This window comes from Oncorhynchus masou, chromosome 31, assembly GCF_036934945.1.
Source record: "Oncorhynchus masou masou isolate Uvic2021 chromosome 31, UVic_Omas_1.1, whole genome shotgun sequence".
Taxonomy (NCBI): Eukaryota; Metazoa; Chordata; class Actinopteri; order Salmoniformes; family Salmonidae; genus Oncorhynchus; species Oncorhynchus masou.
The window spans coordinates 77007415-77029575 of record NC_088242.1 but is presented as its reverse complement, the minus strand read 5'-3'; the positions used below and the strand labels follow the sequence as shown (position 1 = coordinate 77029575).

The window sequence follows — 22161 nt, the reverse complement described above, 5'->3', positions numbered from 1 at the left end:
CATTAATGAATAAATTACAGACCCCTCTAGCATGCTTATAATGATAAGCCTTCTCACATGATATGGGATAGGCGACAGAATGATGTACCCTGTAATTCCACACTATACCAATATAAATGCCTGTAGCAGCCTAGTGAGAGTACTGTTCAGTAGATAGCAGCCTAGTGAGTGTACTGTTCTGTAGAAAGCAGCATAGGGAGTGTACTCTTCTATAGGTAGCAGCCTAGTGAATGTACTGTTCTGTAGGTAGCAGCCAAGAGAGTGTACTGTTCTGTAGGTAGCAGCCTAGTGAGTGCACTGGTCTGTAGGTAGCAGCCTAGAGACTGTACTGTAATGTAGATAGCAGCCTAGGGAATGTACTGATCTGCAGGTAGCAGCAGAGTGAGAATACTGTTCAGTAGGTAGCAGCCTAGTGAGTGTATACTTCTGTAGATAGCAGCCTAGTGAGTGCCAATAGCAGCCTAGGGAGTGTACTGTTCTGTAGGTAGCAGCCTAGGGAGTGTACTGTTTTGTAGGAAGCAGCCTAGTGAATATACTGTTCTGTAGATAGCAGCCTATTGAATGTACTGTTCTGTAGATATCAGCCAAGGGAGAGTACTGTTCTGTTGTAGACAGCAGATTAGTGAGTGTACTGTTCTGTAGGTAGCAGATTAGTGAGTATACTGTTCTGTAGGTAGCAGATTAGTGAGTATACTGTTCTGTAGGTAGCAGATTAGTGAGTGTATTGTTCTGTAGGTAGCAGATTAGTGAGTGTACTGTTCTGTAGGTAGCAGATTAGTGAGTGTACTGTTCTGTAGGTAGCAGATTAGTGAGTATACTGTTCTGTAGGTAGCAGATTAGTGAGTGTACTGTTCTGTAGGTAGCAAATTAGTGAGTGTATTGTTCTGTAGGTAGCAGCCTAGTGACTGTACAGTTCTGTAGATAGCAGCCAAGTGAGTGTTATATTCTATAGATAGCAGCCTAGGGAGTGTACTGTTCTGTAGATAGCAGCAAAGTGAGTGTACCATTCTACAGATAACAGCCTAGGGAGTGTACTGTTCTGTAGGTAGCAGTCTAGTGAGTGTACTGTTCTGCAGGTAGCAGTCTAGAAAGTGTTTAGTACCTGCAGATAGCAGCCTAGTGTGTGCCAAAAATAGCCTATGGAGTGTACTGTTCTGAAGGTAGCAGGCCAGTTAGTGTAATGTTCTGCAGATAGCAGCCTAGTGAGTGTACTGTTCTGTAGATAGCAGCCTAGTGAGTGTATTGATCTACAGGTAGCAGCAGAGTGAGTGTACTGTTCTGTAGATAGCAGCCAAGTGAGTGTACTGTTCTGTAGGTAGCAGCCTAGTGAGTGTACTGTTCTGTAGATAGCAGCCAAGTGAGTGTACTGTTCTGTAGGTAGCAGCCGAGTGAGTGTACTGTTCTGCAGATAGCAGCCAAGTGAGTGTACTGTTCTGTAGGTAGCAGCCTAGTGAGTGTATTGATCTGCAGGTAGCAGCAGAGTGAGTGTGCTGTTCTGTAGGTAGCAGCCGAGTGAGTGTACTGTTCTGCAGATAGCAGCCTAGTGAGTGTACTGTTCTGTAGGTAGCAGCCTAGTGAGTTTATAATTCTGTAGATAGCAGCCTAGTGAGTGTACTGTTTTGTATTAAGCAGCCTAGTGAGTGTACTATTCTGTATTTAGCAGCCTGGGGAGTGTACTCTTCTGTAGATAGCAGCCTTGTGAGTGTACTGTTCTGCAGATAGCAGCCTAGTTAGTGTACTGTTCTGCAGGTAGCAGCCTATGGAGTGCCTGTAGCAGCCTAGTGAGTGTACTGTTCTGTAGGTAGCAGCCTAGGGAATGTACTGTTCTGTAGATAGCAGCCTCGTGAGTGTACTGTTCTGTAGGTAGCAACCTGGTGAGTGTACTGTTCTGTAGATAGCAGTCCAGTTAGTGTACAGTTCTGTAGGTAGAAGTCTAGTGAGTATATAGTTCTGTAGATTGCAGCCTAGTAAGTGTACTATTCTGTAGGTAGCAGCGTATGGAGTGCCTGTGCAGCCTAGTGAATATACTGTTCTGTAGGTAGCAGCCTCGGGAGTGTGCTGTTCTGTAGGTAGCAGCCTAGTTAGTGTGCTGTTCTGTAGGTAGCAGCCTCGGGAGTGTGCTGTTCTGTAGGTAGCAGCCTCGGGAGTGTGCTGTTCTGTAGGTAGCAGCCTCGGGAGTGTGCTGTTCTGTAGGTAGCAGCCTAGTTAGTGTGCTGTTCTGTAGGTAGCAGCCTCGGGAGTGTGCTGTTCTGTAGGTAGCAGCCTAGTGAGTGCACTGGTCTGTAGGTAGCAGCCTAGAGACTGTACTGTAATGTAGATAGCAGCCTAGAGAATGTACTGATCTGCAGGTAGCAGCAGAGTGAGAATACTGTTCAGTAGGTAGCAGCCTAGTGAGTGTATACTTCTGTAGATAGCAGCCTAGTGAGTGCCAATAGCAGCCTAGGGAGTGTACTGTTCTGTAGGTAGCAGCCTAGGGAGTGTACTGTTTTGTAGGAAGCAGCCTAGTGAATATACTGTTCTGTAGATAGCAGCCTATTGAATGTACTGTTCTGTAGATATCAGCCAAGGGAGAGTACTGTTCTGTTGTAGACAGCAGATTAGTGAGTGTACTGTTCTGTAGGTAGCAGATTAGTGAGTGTACTGTTCTGTAGGTAGCAGATTAGTGAGTGTACTGTTCTGTAGGTAGCAAATTAGTGAGTGTATTGTTCTGTAGGTAGCAGCCTAGTGACTGTACAGTTCTGTAGATAGCAGCCAAGTGAGTGTTATATTCTATAGATAGCAGCCTAGGGAGTGTACTGTTCTGTAGATAGCAGCAAAGTGAGTGTACCATTCTACAGATAACAGCCTAGGGAGTGTACTGTTCTGTAGGTAGCAGTCTAGTGAGTGTACTGTTCTGCAGGTAGCAGTCTAGAAAGTGTTTAGTACCTGCAGATAGCAGCCTAGTGTGTGCCAAAAATAGCCTATGGAGTGTACTGTTCTGAAGGTAGCAGGCCAGTTAGTGTAATGTTCTGCAGATAGCAGCCTAGTGAGTGTACTGTTCTGTAGATAGCAGCCTAGTGAGTGTATTGATCTACAGGTAGCAGCAGAGTGAGTGTACTGTTCTGTAGATAGCAGCCAAGTGAGTGTACTGTTCTGTAGGTAGCAGCCTAGTGAGTGTATTGATCTGCAGGTAGCAGCAGAGTGAGTGTGCTGTTCTGTAGGTAGCAGCCGAGTGAGTGTACTGTTCTGCAGATAGCAGCCTAGTGAGTGTACTGTTCTGTAGGTAGCAGCCTAGTGAGTTTATAATTCTGTAGATAGCAGCCTAGTGAGTGTACTGTTTTGTATTAAGCAGCCTAGTGAGTGTACTATTCTGTATTTAGCAGCCTGGGGAGTGTACTCTTCTGTAGATAGCAGCCTTGTGAGTGTACTGTTCTGCAGATAGCAGCCTAGTTAGTGTACTGTTCTGCAGGTAGCAGCCTATGGAGTGCCTGTAGCAGCCTAGTGAGTGTACTGTTCTGTAGGTAGCAGCCTAGGGAATGTACTGTTCTGTAGATAGCAGCCTCGTGAGTGTACTGTTCTGTAGGTAGCAGCCTATTGAATGTACTGTTCTGTAGATATCAGCCAAGGGAGAGTACTGTTCTGTTGTAGACAGCAGATTAGTGAGTGTACTGTTCTGTAGGTAGCAGATTAGTGAGTATACTGTTCTGTAGGTAGCAGATTAGTGAGTATACTGTTCTGTAGGTAGCAGATTAGTGAGTGTATTGTTCTGTAGGTAGCAGATTAGTGAGTGTACTGTTCTGTAGGTAGCAGATTAGTGAGTGTACTGTTCTGTAGGTAGCAGATTAGTGAGTATACTGTTCTGTAGGTAGCAGATTAGTGAGTGTACTGTTCTGTAGGTAGCAAATTAGTGAGTGTATTGTTCTGTAGGTAGCAGCCTAGTGACTGTACAGTTCTGTAGATAGCAGCCAAGTGAGTGTTATATTCTATAGATAGCAGCCTAGGGAGTGTACTGTTCTGTAGATAGCAGTCTAGTGAGTGTACTGTTCTGCAGGTAGCAGTCTAGAAAGTGTTTAGTACCTGCAGATAGCAGCCTAGTGTGTGCCAAAAATAGCCTATGGAGTGTACTGTTCTGAAGGTAGCAGGCCAGTTAGTGTAATGTTCTGCAGATAGCAGCCTAGTGAGTGTACTGTTCTGTAGATAGCAGCCTAGTGAGTGTATTGATCTACAGGTAGCAGCAGAGTGAGTGTACTGTTCTGTAGATAGCAGCCAAGTGAGTGTACTGTTCTGTAGGTAGCAGCCTAGTGAGTGTATTGATCTGCAGGTAGCAGCAGAGTGAGTGTGCTGTTCTGTAGGTAGCAGCCGAGTGAGTGTACTGTTCTGCAGATAGCAGCCTAGTGAGTGTACTGTTCTGTAGGTAGCAGCCTAGTGAGTGTACTGTTCTGTAGGTAGCAGCCTAGTGAGTTTATAATTCTGTAGATAGCAGCCTAGTGAGTGTACTGTTCTGCAGATAGCAGCCTAGTGAGTGTACTGTTCTGTAGGTAGCAGCCTAGTGAGTTTATAATTCTGTAGATAGCAGCCTAGTGAGTTTACTGTTTTGTATTAAGCAGCCTAGTGAGTGTACTATTCTGTATTTAGCAGCCTGGGAGTGTACTCTTCTGTAGATAGCAGCCTTGTGAGTGTACTGTTCTGCAGATAGCAGCCTAGTTAGTGTACTGTTCTGCAGGTAGCAGCCTATGGAGTGCCTGTAGCAGCCTAGTGAGTGTACTGTTCTGTAGGTAGCAGCCTATTGAATGTACTGTTCTGTAGATATCAGCCAAGGGAGAGTACTGTTCTGTTGTAGACAGCAGATTAGTGAGTGTACTGTTCTGTAGGTAGCAGATTAGTGAGTATACTGTTCTGTAGGTAGCAGATTAGTGAGTATACTGTTCTGTAGGTAGCAGATTAGTGAGTGTATTGTTCTGTAGGTAGCAGATTAGTGAGTGTACTGTTCTGTAGGTAGCAGATTAGTGAGTGTACTGTTCTGTAGGTAGCAGATTAGTGAGTATACTGTTCTGTAGGTAGCAGATTAGTGAGTGTACTGTTCTGTAGGTAGCAAATTAGTGAGTGTATTGTTCTGTAGGTAGCAGCCTAGTGACTGTACAGTTCTGTAGATAGCAGCCAAGTGAGTGTTATATTCTATAGATAGCAGCCTAGGGAGTGTACTGTTCTGTAGATAGCAGCAAAGTGAGTGTACCATTCTACAGATAACAGCCTAGGGAGTGTACTGTTCTGTAGGTAGCAGTCTAGTGAGTGTACTGTTCTGCAGGTAGCAGTCTAGAAAGTGTTTAGTACCTGCAGATAGCAGCCTAGTGTGTGCCAAAAATAGCCTATGGAGTGTACTGTTCTGAAGGTAGCAGGCCAGTTAGTGTAATGTTCTGCAGATAGCAGCCTAGTGAGTGTACTGTTCTGTAGATAGCAGCCTAGTGAGTGTATTGATCTACAGGTAGCAGCAGAGTGAGTGTACTGTTCTGTAGATAGCAGCCTAGTGAGTGTACTGTTCTGTAGAAAGCAGCATAGGGAGTGTACTCTTCTATAGGTAGCAGCCTAGTGAATGTACTGTTCTGTAGGTAGCAGCCAAGAGAGTGTACTGTTCTGTAGGTAGCAGCCTAGTGAGTGCACTGGTCTGTAGGTAGCAGCCTAGAGACTGTACTGTAATGTAGATAGCAGCCTAGGGAATGTACTGATCTGCAGGTAGCAGCAGAGTGAGAATACTGTTCAGTAGGTAGCAGCCTAGTGAGTGTATACTTCTGTAGATAGCAGCCTAGTGAGTGCCAATAGCAGCCTAGGGAGTGTACTGTTCTGTAGGTAGCAGCCTAGGGAGTGTACTGTTTTGTAGGAAGCAGCCTAGTGAATATACTGTTCTGTAGATAGCAGCCTATTGAATGTACTGTTCTGTAGATATCAGCCAAGGGAGAGTACTGTTCTGTTGTAGACAGCAGATTAGTGAGTGTACTGTTCTGTAGGTAGCAGATTAGTGAGTATACTGTTCTGTAGGTAGCAGATTAGTGAGTATACTGTTCTGTAGGTAGCAGATTAGTGAGTGTATTGTTCTGTAGGTAGCAGATTAGTGAGTGTACTGTTCTGTAGGTAGCAGATTAGTGAGTGTACTGTTCTGTAGGTAGCAGATTAGTGAGTATACTGTTCTGTAGGTAGCAGATTAGTGAGTGTACTGTTCTGTAGGTAGCAAATTAGTGAGTGTATTGTTCTGTAGGTAGCAGCCTAGTGACTGTACAGTTCTGTAGATAGCAGCCAAGTGAGTGTTATATTCTATAGATAGCAGCCTAGGGAGTGTACTGTTCTGTAGATAGCAGCAAAGTGAGTGTACCATTCTACAGATAACAGCCTAGGGAGTGTACTGTTCTGTAGGTAGCAGTCTAGTGAGTGTACTGTTCTGCAGGTAGCAGTCTAGAAAGTGTTTAGTACCTGCAGATAGCAGCCTAGTGTGTGCCAAAAATAGCCTATGGAGTGTACTGTTCTGAAGGTAGCAGGCCAGTTAGTGTAATGTTCTGCAGATAGCAGCCTAGTGAGTGTACTGTTCTGTAGATAGCAGCCTAGTGAGTGTATTGATCTACAGGTAGCAGCAGAGTGAGTGTACTGTTCTGTAGATAGCAGCCAAGTGAGTGTACTGTTCTGTAGGTAGCAGCCTAGTGAGTGTACTGTTCTGTAGATAGCAGCCAAGTGAGTGTACTGTTCTGTAGGTAGCAGCCGAGTGAGTGTACTGTTCTGCAGATAGCAGCCAAGTGAGTGTACTGTTCTGTAGGTAGCAGCCTAGTGAGTGTATTGATCTGCAGGTAGCAGCAGAGTGAGTGTGCTGTTCTGTAGGTAGCAGCCGAGTGAGTGTACTGTTCTGCAGATAGCAGCCTAGTGAGTGTACTGTTCTGTAGGTAGCAGCCTAGTGAGTTTATAATTCTGTAGATAGCAGCCTAGTGAGTGTACTGTTTTGTATTAAGCAGCCTAGTGAGTGTACTATTCTGTATTTAGCAGCCTGGGGAGTGTACTCTTCTGTAGATAGCAGCCTTGTGAGTGTACTGTTCTGCAGATAGCAGCCTAGTTAGTGTACTGTTCTGCAGGTAGCAGCCTATGGAGTGCCTGTAGCAGCCTAGTGAGTGTACTGTTCTGTAGGTAGCAGCCTAGGGAATGTACTGTTCTGTAGATAGCAGCCTTGTGAGTGTACTGTTCTGTAGGTAGCAACCTGGTGAGTGTACTGTTCTGTAGATAGCAGTCCAGTTAGTGTACAGTTCTGTAGGTAGAAGTCTAGTGAGTATATAGTTCTGTAGATTGCAGCCTAGTAAGTGTACTATTCTGTAGGTAGCAGCGTATGGAGTGCCTGTGCAGCCTAGTGAATATACTGTTCTGTAGGTAGCAGCCTCGGGAGTGTGCTGTTCTGTAGGTAGCAGCCTAGTGAGTGCACTGGTCTGTAGGTAGCAGCCTAGAGACTGTACTGTAATGTAGATAGCAGCCTAGAGAATGTACTGATCTGCAGGTAGCAGCAGAGTGAGAATACTGTTCAGTAGGTAGCAGCCTAGTGAGTGTATACTTCTGTAGATAGCAGCCTAGTGAGTGCCAATAGCAGCCTAGGGAGTGTACTGTTCTGTAGGTAGCAGCCTAGGGAGTGTACTGTTTTGTAGGAAGCAGCCTAGTGAATATACTGTTCTGTAGATAGCAGCCTATTGAATGTACTGTTCTGTAGATATCAGCCAAGGGAGAGTACTGTTCTGTTGTAGACAGCAGATTAGTGAGTGTACTGTTCTGTAGGTAGCAGATTAGTGAGTGTACTGTTCTGTAGGTAGCAGATTAGTGAGTGTACTGTTCTGTAGGTAGCAAATTAGTGAGTGTATTGTTCTGTAGGTAGCAGCCTAGTGACTGTACAGTTCTGTAGATAGCAGCCAAGTGAGTGTTATATTCTATAGATAGCAGCCTAGGGAGTGTACTGTTCTGTAGATAGCAGCAAAGTGAGTGTACCATTCTACAGATAACAGCCTAGGGAGTGTACTGTTCTGTAGGTAGCAGTCTAGTGAGTGTACTGTTCTGCAGGTAGCAGTCTAGAAAGTGTTTAGTACCTGCAGATAGCAGCCTAGTGTGTGCCAAAAATAGCCTATGGAGTGTACTGTTCTGAAGGTAGCAGGCCAGTTAGTGTAATGTTCTGCAGATAGCAGCCTAGTGAGTGTACTGTTCTGTAGATAGCAGCCTAGTGAGTGTATTGATCTACAGGTAGCAGCAGAGTGAGTGTACTGTTCTGTAGATAGCAGCCAAGTGAGTGTACTGTTCTGTAGGTAGCAGCCTAGTGAGTGTATTGATCTGCAGGTAGCAGCAGAGTGAGTGTGCTGTTCTGTAGGTAGCAGCCGAGTGAGTGTACTGTTCTGCAGATAGCAGCCTAGTGAGTGTACTGTTCTGTAGGTAGCAGCCTAGTGAGTTTATAATTCTGTAGATAGCAGCCTAGTGAGTGTACTGTTTTGTATTAAGCAGCCTAGTGAGTGTACTATTCTGTATTTAGCAGCCTGGGAGTGTACTCTTCTGTAGATAGCAGCCTTGTGAGTGTACTGTTCTGCAGATAGCAGCCTAGTTAGTGTACTGTTCTGCAGGTAGCAGCCTATGGAGTGCCTGTAGCAGCCTAGTGAGTGTACTGTTCTGTAGGTAGCAGCCTAGGGAATGTACTGTTCTGTAGATAGCAGCCTCGTGAGTGTACTGTTCTGTAGGTAGCAGCCTATTGAATGTACTGTTCTGTAGATATCAGCCAAGGGAGAGTACTGTTCTGTTGTAGACAGCAGATTAGTGAGTGTACTGTTCTGTAGGTAGCAGATTAGTGAGTATACTGTTCTGTAGGTAGCAGATTAGTGAGTATACTGTTCTGTAGGTAGCAGATTAGTGAGTGTATTGTTCTGTAGGTAGCAGATTAGTGAGTGTACTGTTCTGTAGGTAGCAGATTAGTGAGTGTACTGTTCTGTAGGTAGCAGATTAGTGAGTATACTGTTCTGTAGGTAGCAGATTAGTGAGTGTACTGTTCTGTAGGTAGCAAATTAGTGAGTGTATTGTTCTGTAGGTAGCAGCCTAGTGACTGTACAGTTCTGTAGATAGCAGCCAAGTGAGTGTTATATTCTATAGATAGCAGCCTAGGGAGTGTACTGTTCTGTAGATAGCAGTCTAGTGAGTGTACTGTTCTGCAGGTAGCAGTCTAGAAAGTGTTTAGTACCTGCAGATAGCAGCCTAGTGTGTGCCAAAAATAGCCTATGGAGTGTACTGTTCTGAAGGTAGCAGGCCAGTTAGTGTAATGTTCTGCAGATAGCAGCCTAGTGAGTGTACTGTTCTGTAGATAGCAGCCTAGTGAGTGTATTGATCTACAGGTAGCAGCAGAGTGAGTGTACTGTTCTGTAGATAGCAGCCAAGTGAGTGTACTGTTCTGTAGGTAGCAGCCTAGTGAGTGTATTGATCTGCAGGTAGCAGCAGAGTGAGTGTGCTGTTCTGTAGGTAGCAGCCGAGTGAGTGTACTGTTCTGCAGATAGCAGCCTAGTGAGTGTACTGTTCTGTAGGTAGCAGCCTAGTGAGTGTACTGTTCTGTAGGTAGCAGCCTAGTGAGTTTATAATTCTGTAGATAGCAGCCTAGTGAGTGTACTGTTCTGCAGATAGCAGCCTAGTGAGTGTACTGTTCTGTAGGTAGCAGCCTAGTGAGTTTATAATTCTGTAGATAGCAGCCTAGTGAGTTTACTGTTTTGTATTAAGCAGCCTAGTGAGTGTACTATTCTGTATTTAGCAGCCTGGGGAGTGTACTCTTCTGTAGATAGCAGCCTTGTGAGTGTACTGTTCTGCAGATAGCAGCCTAGTTAGTGTACTGTTCTGCAGGTAGCAGCCTATGGAGTGCCTGTAGCAGCCTAGTGAGTGTACTGTTCTGTAGGTAGCAGCCTATTGAATGTACTGTTCTGTAGATATCAGCCAAGGGAGAGTACTGTTCTGTTGTAGACAGCAGATTAGTGAGTGTACTGTTCTGTAGGTAGCAGATTAGTGAGTATACTGTTCTGTAGGTAGCAGATTAGTGAGTATACTGTTCTGTAGGTAGCAGATTAGTGAGTGTATTGTTCTGTAGGTAGCAGATTAGTGAGTGTACTGTTCTGTAGGTAGCAGATTAGTGAGTGTACTGTTCTGTAGGTAGCAGATTAGTGAGTATACTGTTCTGTAGGTAGCAGATTAGTGAGTGTACTGTTCTGTAGGTAGCAAATTAGTGAGTGTATTGTTCTGTAGGTAGCAGCCTAGTGACTGTACAGTTCTGTAGATAGCAGCCAAGTGAGTGTTATATTCTATAGATAGCAGCCTAGGGAGTGTACTGTTCTGTAGATAGCAGCAAAGTGAGTGTACCATTCTACAGATAACAGCCTAGGGAGTGTACTGTTCTGTAGGTAGCAGTCTAGTGAGTGTACTGTTCTGCAGGTAGCAGTCTAGAAAGTGTTTAGTACCTGCAGATAGCAGCCTAGTGTGTGCCAAAAATAGCCTATGGAGTGTACTGTTCTGAAGGTAGCAGGCCAGTTAGTGTAATGTTCTGCAGATAGCAGCCTAGTGAGTGTACTGTTCTGTAGATAGCAGCCTAGTGAGTGTATTGATCTACAGGTAGCAGCAGAGTGAGTGTACTGTTCTGTAGATAGCAGCCAAGTGAGTGTACTGTTCTGTAGGTAGCAGCCTAGTGAGTGTACTGTTCTGTAGATAGCAGCCAAGTGAGTGTACTGTTCTGTAGGTAGCAGCCGAGTGAGTGTACTGTTCTGCAGATAGCAGCCAAGTGAGTGTACTGTTCTGTAGGTAGCAGCCTAGTGAGTGTATTGATCTGCAGGTAGCAGCAGAGTGAGTGTGCTGTTCTGTAGGTAGCAGCCGAGTGAGTGTACTGTTCTGCAGATAGCAGCCTAGTGAGTGTACTGTTCTGTAGGTAGCAGCCTAGTGAGTTTATAATTCTGTAGATAGCAGCCTAGTGAGTGTACTGTTTTGTATTAAGCAGCCTAGTGAGTGTACTATTCTGTATTTAGCAGCCTGGGGAGTGTACTCTTCTGTAGATAGCAGCCTTGTGAGTGTACTGTTCTGCAGATAGCAGCCTAGTTAGTGTACTGTTCTGCAGGTAGCAGCCTATGGAGTGCCTGTAGCAGCCTAGTGAGTGTACTGTTCTGTAGGTAGCAGCCTAGGGAATGTACTGTTCTGTAGATAGCAGCCTCGTGAGTGTACTGTTCTGTAGGCAGCAGCCTGGTGAGTGTACTGTTCTGTAGATAGCAGTCCAGTTAGTGTACAGTTCTGTAGGTAGAAGTCTAGTGAGTATATAGTTCTGTAGATTGCAGCCTAGTAAGTGTACTATTCTGTAGGTAGCAGCGTATGGAGTGCCTGTGCAGCCTAGTGAATATACTGTTCTGTAGGTAGCAGCCTCGGGAGTGTGCTGTTCTGTAGGTAGCAGCCTAGTGAGTGCACTGGTCTGTAGGTAGCAGCCTAGAGACTGTACTGTAATGTAGATAGCAGCCTAGAGAATGTACTGATCTGCAGGTAGCAGCAGAGTGAGAATACTGTTCAGTAGGTAGCAGCCTAGTGAGTGTATACTTCTGTAGATAGCAGCCTAGTGAGTGCCAATAGCAGCCTAGGGAGTGTACTGTTCTGTAGGTAGCAGCCTAGGGAGTGTACTGTTTTGTAGGAAGCAGCCTAGTGAATATACTGTTCTGTAGATAGCAGCCTATTGAATGTACTGTTCTGTAGATATCAGCCAAGGGAGAGTACTGTTCTGTTGTAGACAGCAGATTAGTGAGTGTACTGTTCTGTAGGTAGCAGATTAGTGAGTGTACTGTTCTGTAGGTAGCAGATTAGTGAGTGTACTGTTCTGTAGGTAGCAAATTAGTGAGTGTATTGTTCTGTAGGTAGCAGCCTAGTGACTGTACAGTTCTGTAGATAGCAGCCAAGTGAGTGTTATATTCTATAGATAGCAGCCTAGGGAGTGTACTGTTCTGTAGATAGCAGCAAAGTGAGTGTACCATTCTACAGATAACAGCCTAGGGAGTGTACTGTTCTGTAGGTAGCAGTCTAGTGAGTGTACTGTTCTGCAGGTAGCAGTCTAGAAAGTGTTTAGTACCTGCAGATAGCAGCCTAGTGTGTGCCAAAAATAGCCTATGGAGTGTACTGTTCTGAAGGTAGCAGGCCAGTTAGTGTAATGTTCTGCAGATAGCAGCCTAGTGAGTGTACTGTTCTGTAGATAGCAGCCTAGTGAGTGTATTGATAGCACAGGTAGCAGCAGAGTGAGTGTACTGTTCTGTAGATAGCAGCCAAGTGAGTGTACTGTTCTGTAGGTAGCAGCCTAGTGAGTGTATTGATCTGCAGGTAGCAGCAGAGTGAGTGTGCTGTTCTGTAGGTAGCAGCCGAGTGAGTGTACTGTTCTGCAGATAGCAGCCTAGTGAGTGTACTGTTCTGTAGGTAGCAGCCTAGTGAGTTTATAATTCTGTAGATAGCAGCCTAGTGAGTGTACTGTTTTGTATTAAGCAGCCTAGTGAGTGTACTATTCTGTATTTAGCAGCCTGGGGAGTGTACTCTTCTGTAGATAGCAGCCTTGTGAGTGTACTGTTCTGCAGATAGCAGCCTAGTTAGTTTACTGTTCTGCAGGTAGCAGCCTATGGAGTGCCTGTAGCAGCCTAGTGAGTGTACTGTTCTGTAGGTAGCAGCCTAGGGAATGTACTGTTCTGTAGATAGCAGCCTCGTGAGTGTACTGTTCTGTAGGTAGCAGCCTGGTGAGTGTACTGTTCTGTAGATAGCAGTCCAGTTAGTGTACAGTTCTGTAGGTAGAAGTCTAGTGAGTATATAGTTCTGTAGATTGCAGCCTAGTAAGTGTACTATTCTGTAGGTAGCAGCGTATGGAGTGCCTGTGCAGCCTAGTGAATATACTGTTCTGTAGGTAGCAGCCTCGGGAGTGTGCTGTTCTGTAGGTAGCAGCCTAGTTAGTGTGCTGTTCTGTAGGTAGCAGCCTCGGGAGTGTGCTGTTCTGTAGGTAGCAGCCTCGGGAGTGTGCTGTTCTGTAGGTAGCAGCCTCGGGAGTGTGCTGTTCTGTAGGTAGCAGCCTAGTTAGTGTGCTGTTCTGTAGGTAGCAGCCTAGGGAGTGTAATGTTCTGTAAGTAACTGTCTGAACTCACTGTTGACCCTGGAGACCTTCCACGTGTTCTCCAGCCCTGGCTGCTTCCCCAGCTCGATCTTAAAGGGCCCAGTGTTGGGGTGGATGTCCCTGTCCCGCCCCCCCACTATCACCACACTGTCCCTGGCGTCTTCACACACCCGTACCACAGTTGGGTGAACGTAGGGAGCATTGTCATTGTAGTCCTCCAGGTGGATGACTAGAGTGCCAGTACCAGTGGCTGGTGGGCTACCTGTGAGAAGGACACAATTTACACATGTTAGTAAAACATCAACAACACAGCTATCTCTGTTACAAACACACAGCACTGTTCTGAAAGCCTAGTGTACTGTAACTCTAAACATTTCTCTGGTGTTTTGGGACATTTTTATTTCAGGTTTGCCAAGTCTATCCCCCTGCAACTATTTCCAAGTATCAGTTTCTTTCCACTTGAATCCAGTCAGTCGGTTCCAACTTCCTCAGATACTAGCTCTGTGGTTCCCTTATCTCTTTCCTTTGACTCTGAGCTTCATTTAACTTGAACTGTACAAAACAAACTGTGTGTCATTTCCAGACCAAAGGAACATGAATCACTTGGATCATGGTTAAACAATAATAGGCTCCCGAGTGGGGCAGCAGTCTAAGGCACTGGATTGCAGTGCTAGAGGTGTCACTACAGACCCTGGTTCGATCCCCTCACTACCGGCCGTGATCGGAAGTCCCATAGGGCGGCGCACAATTGGCCCATCGTCATCCGGGTTAGGGAAGGGTTTGGCCGTCATTGTAAATAAGAATTTGTTCTTAACTGACTTTCATAGTTAAATATATGGGGGAAAAAGTGGTTGAGAGAGACCTGGCTTGGCAGCGAGAGCAGGTCTTTGTTGTTTAGATGAGATTACTCTTAATTGAATGATGCAGAGAGATGGCACTGCAGCATCAGAATTGATGTGCTGTATGAGTTTGTCCAAGTCCCAAATGACACCCTATTCCTCTAATCTCTAAAAAACAGAAGGTTTATTTCCAAAATTGTACCCTATTCCCGAGTGCACAACTTTTGGCCAAAAGTAGTACACTAGGAAATAGGGTACCATTTGGGACACAGACTTTCTGTTGCATTGAGATTAGAGGTGATTTGAAATGTGGCTGCACGCAAAACAACTCTGGATGTCACTGGCAATTACCCACACATGACAAGATCAGAATTAGAGAATCATCTTACCGCTATCAGCTTTCCAGGTACCTGGAAAAGTTTGAGTGAATAGGAGGCGATCATGTCAAGATGCGTGTGTCATAAATGTCAAACTGTTCAAATGAGAGCCTATTTCATTTTTATGGCCGTGTTATTGGTTAGGTGGTGCTTTGAGCGGCATTGGCTGGAGAAAGACTAAACAGAGACAGGATAAACCTTTTGAAGCACTGTAAACCCCACCAATAATTATACCTAAAGTTTTTACTATAAAAATCCCAGCAGATATAGGCTTATCTAGACGGGAGATAAACTTCTCAGACACACTGACCCGTAGGGCAGAGTGGGGTTAGGTGAGATAAAGGGTTAGTTGAACCAACCATTGCTTCTTGGACACATACACAAACAAAATAGCTGCGAGCAGCAATGAAAAGGGTTCACAGGATGACAGAATGGACACAAGATCAGTTGGATAACAAAGCATTTTCATGTTTATCTCTCAATACCATGATGATGATGCAAGTGAAGTTTAGTCTAATACCATAGTTTATGAATATTTATAAATATACACTACATGACCAAAAGTATGTGGACACCTCCTTGTTGAACATTTCATTCCAGAATCTTGGGCATTAATATGGAGTTGATCCCCCCTTTGCTGCTATAACAGCCTGCACTCTTCTTGGAAGGCTTTCCACTAGATGTTGGAACATTGCTGCGGGTACTCGCTTCCATTCATCCACAAGAGTATTAGTGAGGTCAGGCACTGATGTTGGGTGATTAGGCCTGGCTCGAAGTCTGCGTTCCAATTCATCCTAAAGGTGTTCAATGGAGTTGAGGTCAGGACTCTGTGAAGGCCAGTCAAGTTCTTCCACACCGATGTCAACAAAATATTTCTGTATGTATATACCTCGCTTTGTGCATGGGGGCATTGTCATGCTGAAACAGGAAAGGGCCTTCCCCAAACTGTTGCCACAAAGTTGGAAGCATTGTCTAGTGCCCTTGTATGCTGTAGCGTTACAATTTCCCTTCACTGGATCTAAGGGGCCAAGCCCGAACCATGAAAAACAGCCCCAGATCATAATTCCTCCACCAAACTATACAGTTGGCACTACGCATTCGGGCAGGTAGCGTTAACCTGGCTGGTGTGCGGCTGCTCAGCCATGGAAACCCATTTCATGAAGCTCCCGACAAACAGTTACTGTGCTGACGTTGCTTCCAGAGGCAGTTTGGAACTCTGGAGTGAGTGTTCAACCAAGGACAGAGGATTTTTACTCGCTACCTTCTTCAGCACTCAGTGGTCTCAACGGTCTCATTCTGTGAGCTTCTGTGGCCTACGGCTTTGCGGCTGAGCTGTTGTTGTCCTAGATTTTTCCATTTCACAATAACAACACGTACAGTTGACCGGGGTAGCTCTAGTTGGGCAGAAATGTGATGAACTGACTTGTTGGAAAGTCACTGAGCCCTTCAGTAAGGCCATTCTACTGTCAGTGTTTGTCTTTGGAGATTGCATGGCTGTGTGTTAAATGTTATACACCTGTCAGCTATGGGTGTGGCTGAAATAGCTGAATCCACTAATTTGAAGGGGTGTCAAAATACTTTTGTAGTGTATATATGCTGACTGCGCAAGAGGCAGGACTTCCTGTTTCTAATTTTCCCTGATAAAATATCCACTTTTTACTATGTTCAGACCACATAATAGGGCAACAATATGTGATTACACAGATATAATAATCACAATATTTCTCATTGTTTGTCTGCTTAATTCAAATCTAACATGTATTTGCATGAGACAAAAATCGTCTCCTGTGCTGCCACTGGTGCCAATTACATCTTTAGCGCCACCAACTGGTGGTTTAGGAGGAGATGAGACACAATCAGACTCAACAGCTGTTCAATCTGAACTAAAGAAACAGATGGAAAAAAATGGGGAAATAATCAAAAATATTGCGATCCCAATGGGAAATACTTATTCTTCCTCACTGTTAATGTGTTTATAGAAGGGTCAGGACAAATTGTCACTTCTTCTGTCTGCATCCTCAGACTGTTCGTCATCGAAAAGATTTTGGGTGAGGTTCAACTAACAAGGTTTAGGACCTCCGAGAGTTAAGTTTCAGTATCAAAAATGGCATGTTGCTGTAGCAACCTCTTAAGTTTGATCTAAAGAGTGCAATTAGAAGCTGGAGTTTTGATGAAGATTGAGATTGTTTGGGACAAGGCCCTGTAATTTATTTTAACACAACACTAAAAGAGACTATCAGCAAAGACAGATGTCACAGGAAACATGCAGATAATGGTCATTTATAGTGAGACAAGCAGACACTGTGCTTTGCTAGAGTTTAATGAAGCCAATTGTTTTCTGTTGGCTTCCAAAATGAATATTCCTTCACCTAATCACTCACTGTCTCCCTCCTTCCTTCTCATCATCATCATATCCTCAGAATCAACCTGTCTCAGCAACAAACAAAACAAATGTCCTCTACTTCACTCTGCTTTGTCACGGAGATTAAATTAAACTAATATGTGTGTTGAGACATTAAATCATTATCCATTGTATGTTTGCATTCATAGGCAATTTGGTCAGAGTTCAAAATTACATTAAACAAATTAATATTACAACAGAGTAACAATATATTTCCCTTCCCCTCCATATAGGCTACACAATATTGTTGGCAGTATAAATTCACACAGTTTAAATTCATCTTTGTAACCATTGACATTGCGTGTTTAGAGAGAGAGCAGGCTAATTATGAATAATCCATTCTGGTATGTGTCAGGCTGCATGTCTAGATCCCTCCTCAGGTCCAATGAGTGAACCCAGTCAGTTCAGTTATCTGGTCTACTGTCAGAGCCCTGTCTGTGGGCCTCTGGCCTTGCAGCTCTGCTATTCTCCTGTAGCAGCCCAGAGATGAGAGGTGGATCGGGAGACGTGGACTGATTGACTTGTCGGGCTGGGAGGCTGCAGGCTGTGAGGAGAGACGCTCCCTTCTTCCTTCTCTTTCCCAGACGCTGTCTGGAGGCCAACACACTTTCCTGTTTTCTCTCTCTCTGCTCTCTGGGAAGGAAATGAGGGACAGGTTTGTGTTGTGACCGGCAGCAGTTTGAAATAGAGCGAGCGGAGCTTCTCCCTGGCACACAGCGTGATGGGCAAAATCTATTTCTGCTCCTCTTTTCATCTGGGGAACAGGCTTTGTAGAACAGTACAGAAAACAACATCACATGGGCTACAATGAAATAGAAGAATCCTGTGGTCAGTCAAATGCTCTTTATTTCTTGTTAGAGAAGGTTACTGCTGTGGAATATTTATTGAGAGAAAAGTATGTTGTTGTTTTAGAGAAAAGGCTGTCCTCTTTATAATCTCTCCAAACACATAGGCTTTCTCTAGATGAAAGGGCCTACTCACATTCCACTAAGCGCTGAGACTGCGGCCATTCAAAACTCGTAGAATACTTACCTGGCTGGCTGCTGCTTCTTTTCTCATTAGAACACCCATTAAGTGTAGGAATACCAGCAACAGGGAGGGAGGATGCTCTTGGCTGGAAATGTGTATTATTGTTATTATTATTATTGTGATTATTTCCTCAGCTACTAAAGCAGCTGATGGATATTATTCATCCTAATCAGACAGGTTTTTACATGGATGATACATTCAAAATAATACAAGACAAGTACTGGAAACAATAGAACACTACGAAAAATCTGGGAAACCAGGCCTGGTACTCATAGACTTTAAAAAGGCCTTTGATAAAGTACGAATGGACTGGACTGGAATTTATATATGAATGCTTGGACTATTTTAACTTTGGAGAATCTCATACATTGGGTTAAAGTTATGTATAATTGTCACATTCTGACCTTTATTTCCTTTGTTTTGTCTTTATTTAGTATGGTCAGGGCGTGAGTTGGGGTGGGCAGTCTATGTTTGTTTCTATGTTTGGTTTCTGCTTCTGCCTAGTATGGTTCTCAATCAGAGACAGGTGTCGTTAGTTGTCTCAGATTGAGAATCATACTTAGGTAGCCTGGGTTTCACTGTTGGTTTATGGGTGTTTGTTTCCGTGTGTATGTTTGTCGCCACATGGTACTGTTTCGGTTGTTGTAGATTTCAAGTTATCGTTTCTTGTTTTTGTTTGAGTGTTCATTTGTCTGTATTAAAAACATTATGGACACTTACCACGCTGCATCTTGGTCCGATCCTTACTCCTCATAAGACAAAGAGGAGATCTGCCATTATAGAACCACCCACCACAAAAGGCCCAAGCGGCGTGGTAACGGGCAGCAGCAGCGAACACAAGACTCCTGGACTTGGGAGGAGATTATGGACGATAAAGGACCCTGGGCACAGCCAGGGGAATATCGCCGTCCCAAGGCAGAGCTGGAGGCAGCGAAGGCAGAGAGGCGCTGGTATGAGGAGGCAGCATGGCAGCTCGGCTGGAGGCCCGAGAGGCAGCCCCAAAAATGTATTGGGCGGGGGCACACGGGGAGTGTGGCGAAGCCAGGTAGGAGACCTGCGCCAACTTCCCATGCTTACCGGAGAGCGAGATGGACCGGTTAGGCACCGTGTTATGTGGTGGAGCGCACAGTTTCCCCAGTGCATGTGCATAGCCCGGTGAGGTACATTCCAGCTCCTCGTATCGGCCGGGCTAGAGTGGGCATCGAGCCAGGTGCCATGAAGCCGGCTCTATGCATCTGGTCTCCAGTGCATCTTCCACCTCGCCGCACTAGCCTGGCTACACGGAGCATTCAACCAGGTAAGGTTGGGCAGGCTCGGTGCTCAAGAGCTCCAGTGCGCCTGCGCGGTCCGGTCTATCCATTGCCACCTCCACGCACCAGCCCTCCGGTGGCAGCCCCCCGCACCAGCCCTGCGGTGGCAGCCCCCCGCACCAGGCTGTCTCTCCATCTTCTGCCTACAGGTGCTCCCACCATTCCAGCGCTGCCAGAGCCTTCCTCCTGTCCTGAGCTGCTAGAGCCTCCCGTCTGTCCTGAGCTGCTAGAGTCTCCCGTCTGTCCTGAGCTGCCAGAGCCTTCCTCCTGTCCTGAGCTGCTAGAGCCTCCCGTCTGTCCTGAGCTGCTAGAGTCTCCCGTCTGTCCTGAGCTGCTAGAGTCTCCCGTCTCTCCTGAGCTGTAAGAGCCGCCAGTCTGTCCTGAGCTGTCAGAGCCGCCAGTCTGTCCTGAGCCATCAGTCTCCCGTCTGTCCTGAGCCGTCAGAGCCGCCAGTCTGTCCTGAGCTGTCAGAGCCGCCAGTCTGTCCTGAGCCATCAGTCTCCCGTCTGTCCTGAGCCGTCAGAGCCGCCAGTCTGTCCTGAGCTGTCAGAGCCGCCAGTCTGTCCTGAGCCGTCAGAGCTGCCAGTCTGTCCTGAGCCGTCAGAGCCGCCAGTCTGTCCTGAGCCGTCAGTCAGGCAGGAGCTGCCAGAGCCGTCAGTCAGGCAGGAGCTGCCAGGGCCGTCAGTCAGCCAGGAGCTGCCAGAGCCGTCAGTCAGCCAGGAGCTGCCAGAGCCGTCAGTCAGCCAGTTTATGGGTGTTTGTTTCCATGTGTGTGTTTGTCGCCACACGGTACTGTTTCGGTTGTTGTAAATTTCACGTTATCGTTTAATGTTTTTGTTCGAGTGTTCATTTGTCTGTATTAAAAACATTATGGACACTTACCACGCTGGAAGGTTCTCCCATCTCCACAGAGGAACGTTGGAGCACTGTCAGAGTGGCCATTGGGTTCTTGGTCACCTCCCTGACCAAGGCCCTTCTCCCCCAATTGCTCAGTTTGACCACGCGGCCAGCTCCAGGAAGAGTCTTGGTGGTTCATTTAAGAACGATGGCCACTGTGTTCTTGGGGACCTTCAATGATACTGGACTTCCTGACGGGCCGCCCCCAGGTGGTGAGGGTAGGTAGCAACACATCTGCCACGCTGATCCTCAACACAGGGGCCCTTCAGGGGTGTGTGCTCAGTCCCCTCCTGTACTCCCTGTTCACTCATGACTGCATGACTGCATGGCCAGGCATGACTCCAACACCGTCAATAAGTTTGCAGACGACACAACAGTGGTAGGCAACAATGACAAGACAACCTATAGGGAGCAGGTCAGAGACCTGGCCGGGTGGTGCCAGAATAACAACCTATCCTTCAACATAATCAAGAGAAAGGAGATGATTGTGGACTACAGGAAAAGGATGGGGCTGTAGTGGAGCAGGGTGAGAGCTTCAAGTCTCTTGGTGTCCACATCACCAGCAAACTATCATGGTTCAAACACAACAAGACAGTAGTGAAGAGGGCACAACAAAACCTATTCCCCCTCAGGAGACTGAAAATATTTGGCATGGGTCCTTAGATCCTCAAAATGTTCTACAGCTGCAACATCAAGAGCATCTTGACTTGTTGCATCACTGCCTGGTACGGCAACTGCTCGGCCTCTAACCACAAGGCACTACAGAGGGTAGTGCGTACGACCCATTACATCACTGGGGCTAAGCTGCCTGCCATCCAGGACCTCTACACAAGGCGGTGTCAGAGGAAGGTCCTAAAAATTATCAAAGACCCCAGCCAGCCTTCTTTTACGCTGCTGCTACTCTCTGTTTATCATCTATGCATTGTCACTTTAACTATACATGCATGTGCATATTACTTCAATTAGCCTGACTAACCAGTGCCCCTGCACATTGGCTACCCGGACTAATTGCATTGTGTCCCGCCATCACAGCACTGTAGAAAATATATTGCAGCTAAAAATCAAAACTTGATGGTCTTGGGAGGTGTTGAAGGTAGCTGAAGGCTGGGACTAAAAATAAACAAAAGATAACTAATGTAAAATATGCTGTCCGTGAAATGTATGTAGGATATACAATATAAACTGGAAGTGGAAGCCTATGTATCGTTGTCCATTAGTTTACTCCAATTAGGGGAGGTATGCTAGGGAAAGGGGAAAATAATAAAGAAGGAAACTATATGTGACTCGTTTTAGGATACTAGACATATGTCATGTGTCACTACTTCACAGGAGCGCCATTTTAACGTAAACTTTTTTTTAAATCAAAATGTGTTATTTTGGCAGAAATTCCATTCTGGAACATGTGAACTTTCATGTGCCTTAATAACAAACAGGTATGCCATCTGTAAATACAAATAAAATTGTTAAATTACGAGCCTTGTTGGTTTAGCCATGGAAAAAGTCAGCAACCTTCCCTATAGCCATGATTGGCTGAGATAATGAGTGGGCTGGACATGCCGAGAGATGAGTTTGGATGGGTGTGCAATGTAGCTATCATTCAACCTGATTGGTTAGCTACCTGCAGATTCATGCAGGGTAGTAAGTTATTGGGATTGTGGTTCATTGTTTAGCTAGCTAGCTCCATGTCTAAACAAAAGACTCCACGATGCAAGTAACTATTTCAATAGAATGTTTATGATGTCACACCAACAACTGTTGATAGACGTAGCTGGTAAATTCGCTCTGGCAATCTATTCCGATTTCAGAGCACTCTCGTCTGAGTGTGCCAGAACACAGAATAACAGATTAATTTACAAACACTCAACACCTGTTGAATATGGCCGGTGTCAGTAAATGTTGGCCAAAAAGCATAATTAAATTGTTGCCAGCAGCACAGTTGCAGTCACCAACAATCTGGATAACATAAAACAGCCTAACCAACTTTGCTAGGGCGAGTAAAATGGTCAAAGTGAGCTGTTCTCTCATTTATGTCTGGATGTAGCTGGCAAACTTGACAACTTTAGCCAGTTAGTTTTGGTGCTTGACTGCTGTTGTTAGGTTAGAATGCTCGGATCAATCCTGCTTTTCGGCAAGAACGTCCAGTGTGCGCTCTGAACGCTCCGAGAGTGAAATGCTCTGAATTTACAAACGG

At 45.5% G+C, this 22161-nt stretch overlaps 1 protein-coding gene across 1 annotated transcript in view; it reads right to left on the bottom strand.

Moving 5' to 3' along the window:
* LOC135524456 (cadherin-13-like) overlaps nucleotides 1-22161 on the bottom strand; it is a 579537-nt gene that overhangs the window by 12633 nt on the left and 544743 nt on the right. The window contains exon 13 of the mRNA XM_064952007.1: nucleotides 13149-13379. Within this exon, the coding sequence (XP_064808079.1) occupies nucleotides 13149-13379 (231 nt within the window). The remainder of the gene's footprint in view (nucleotides 1-13148; nucleotides 13380-22161) is intronic.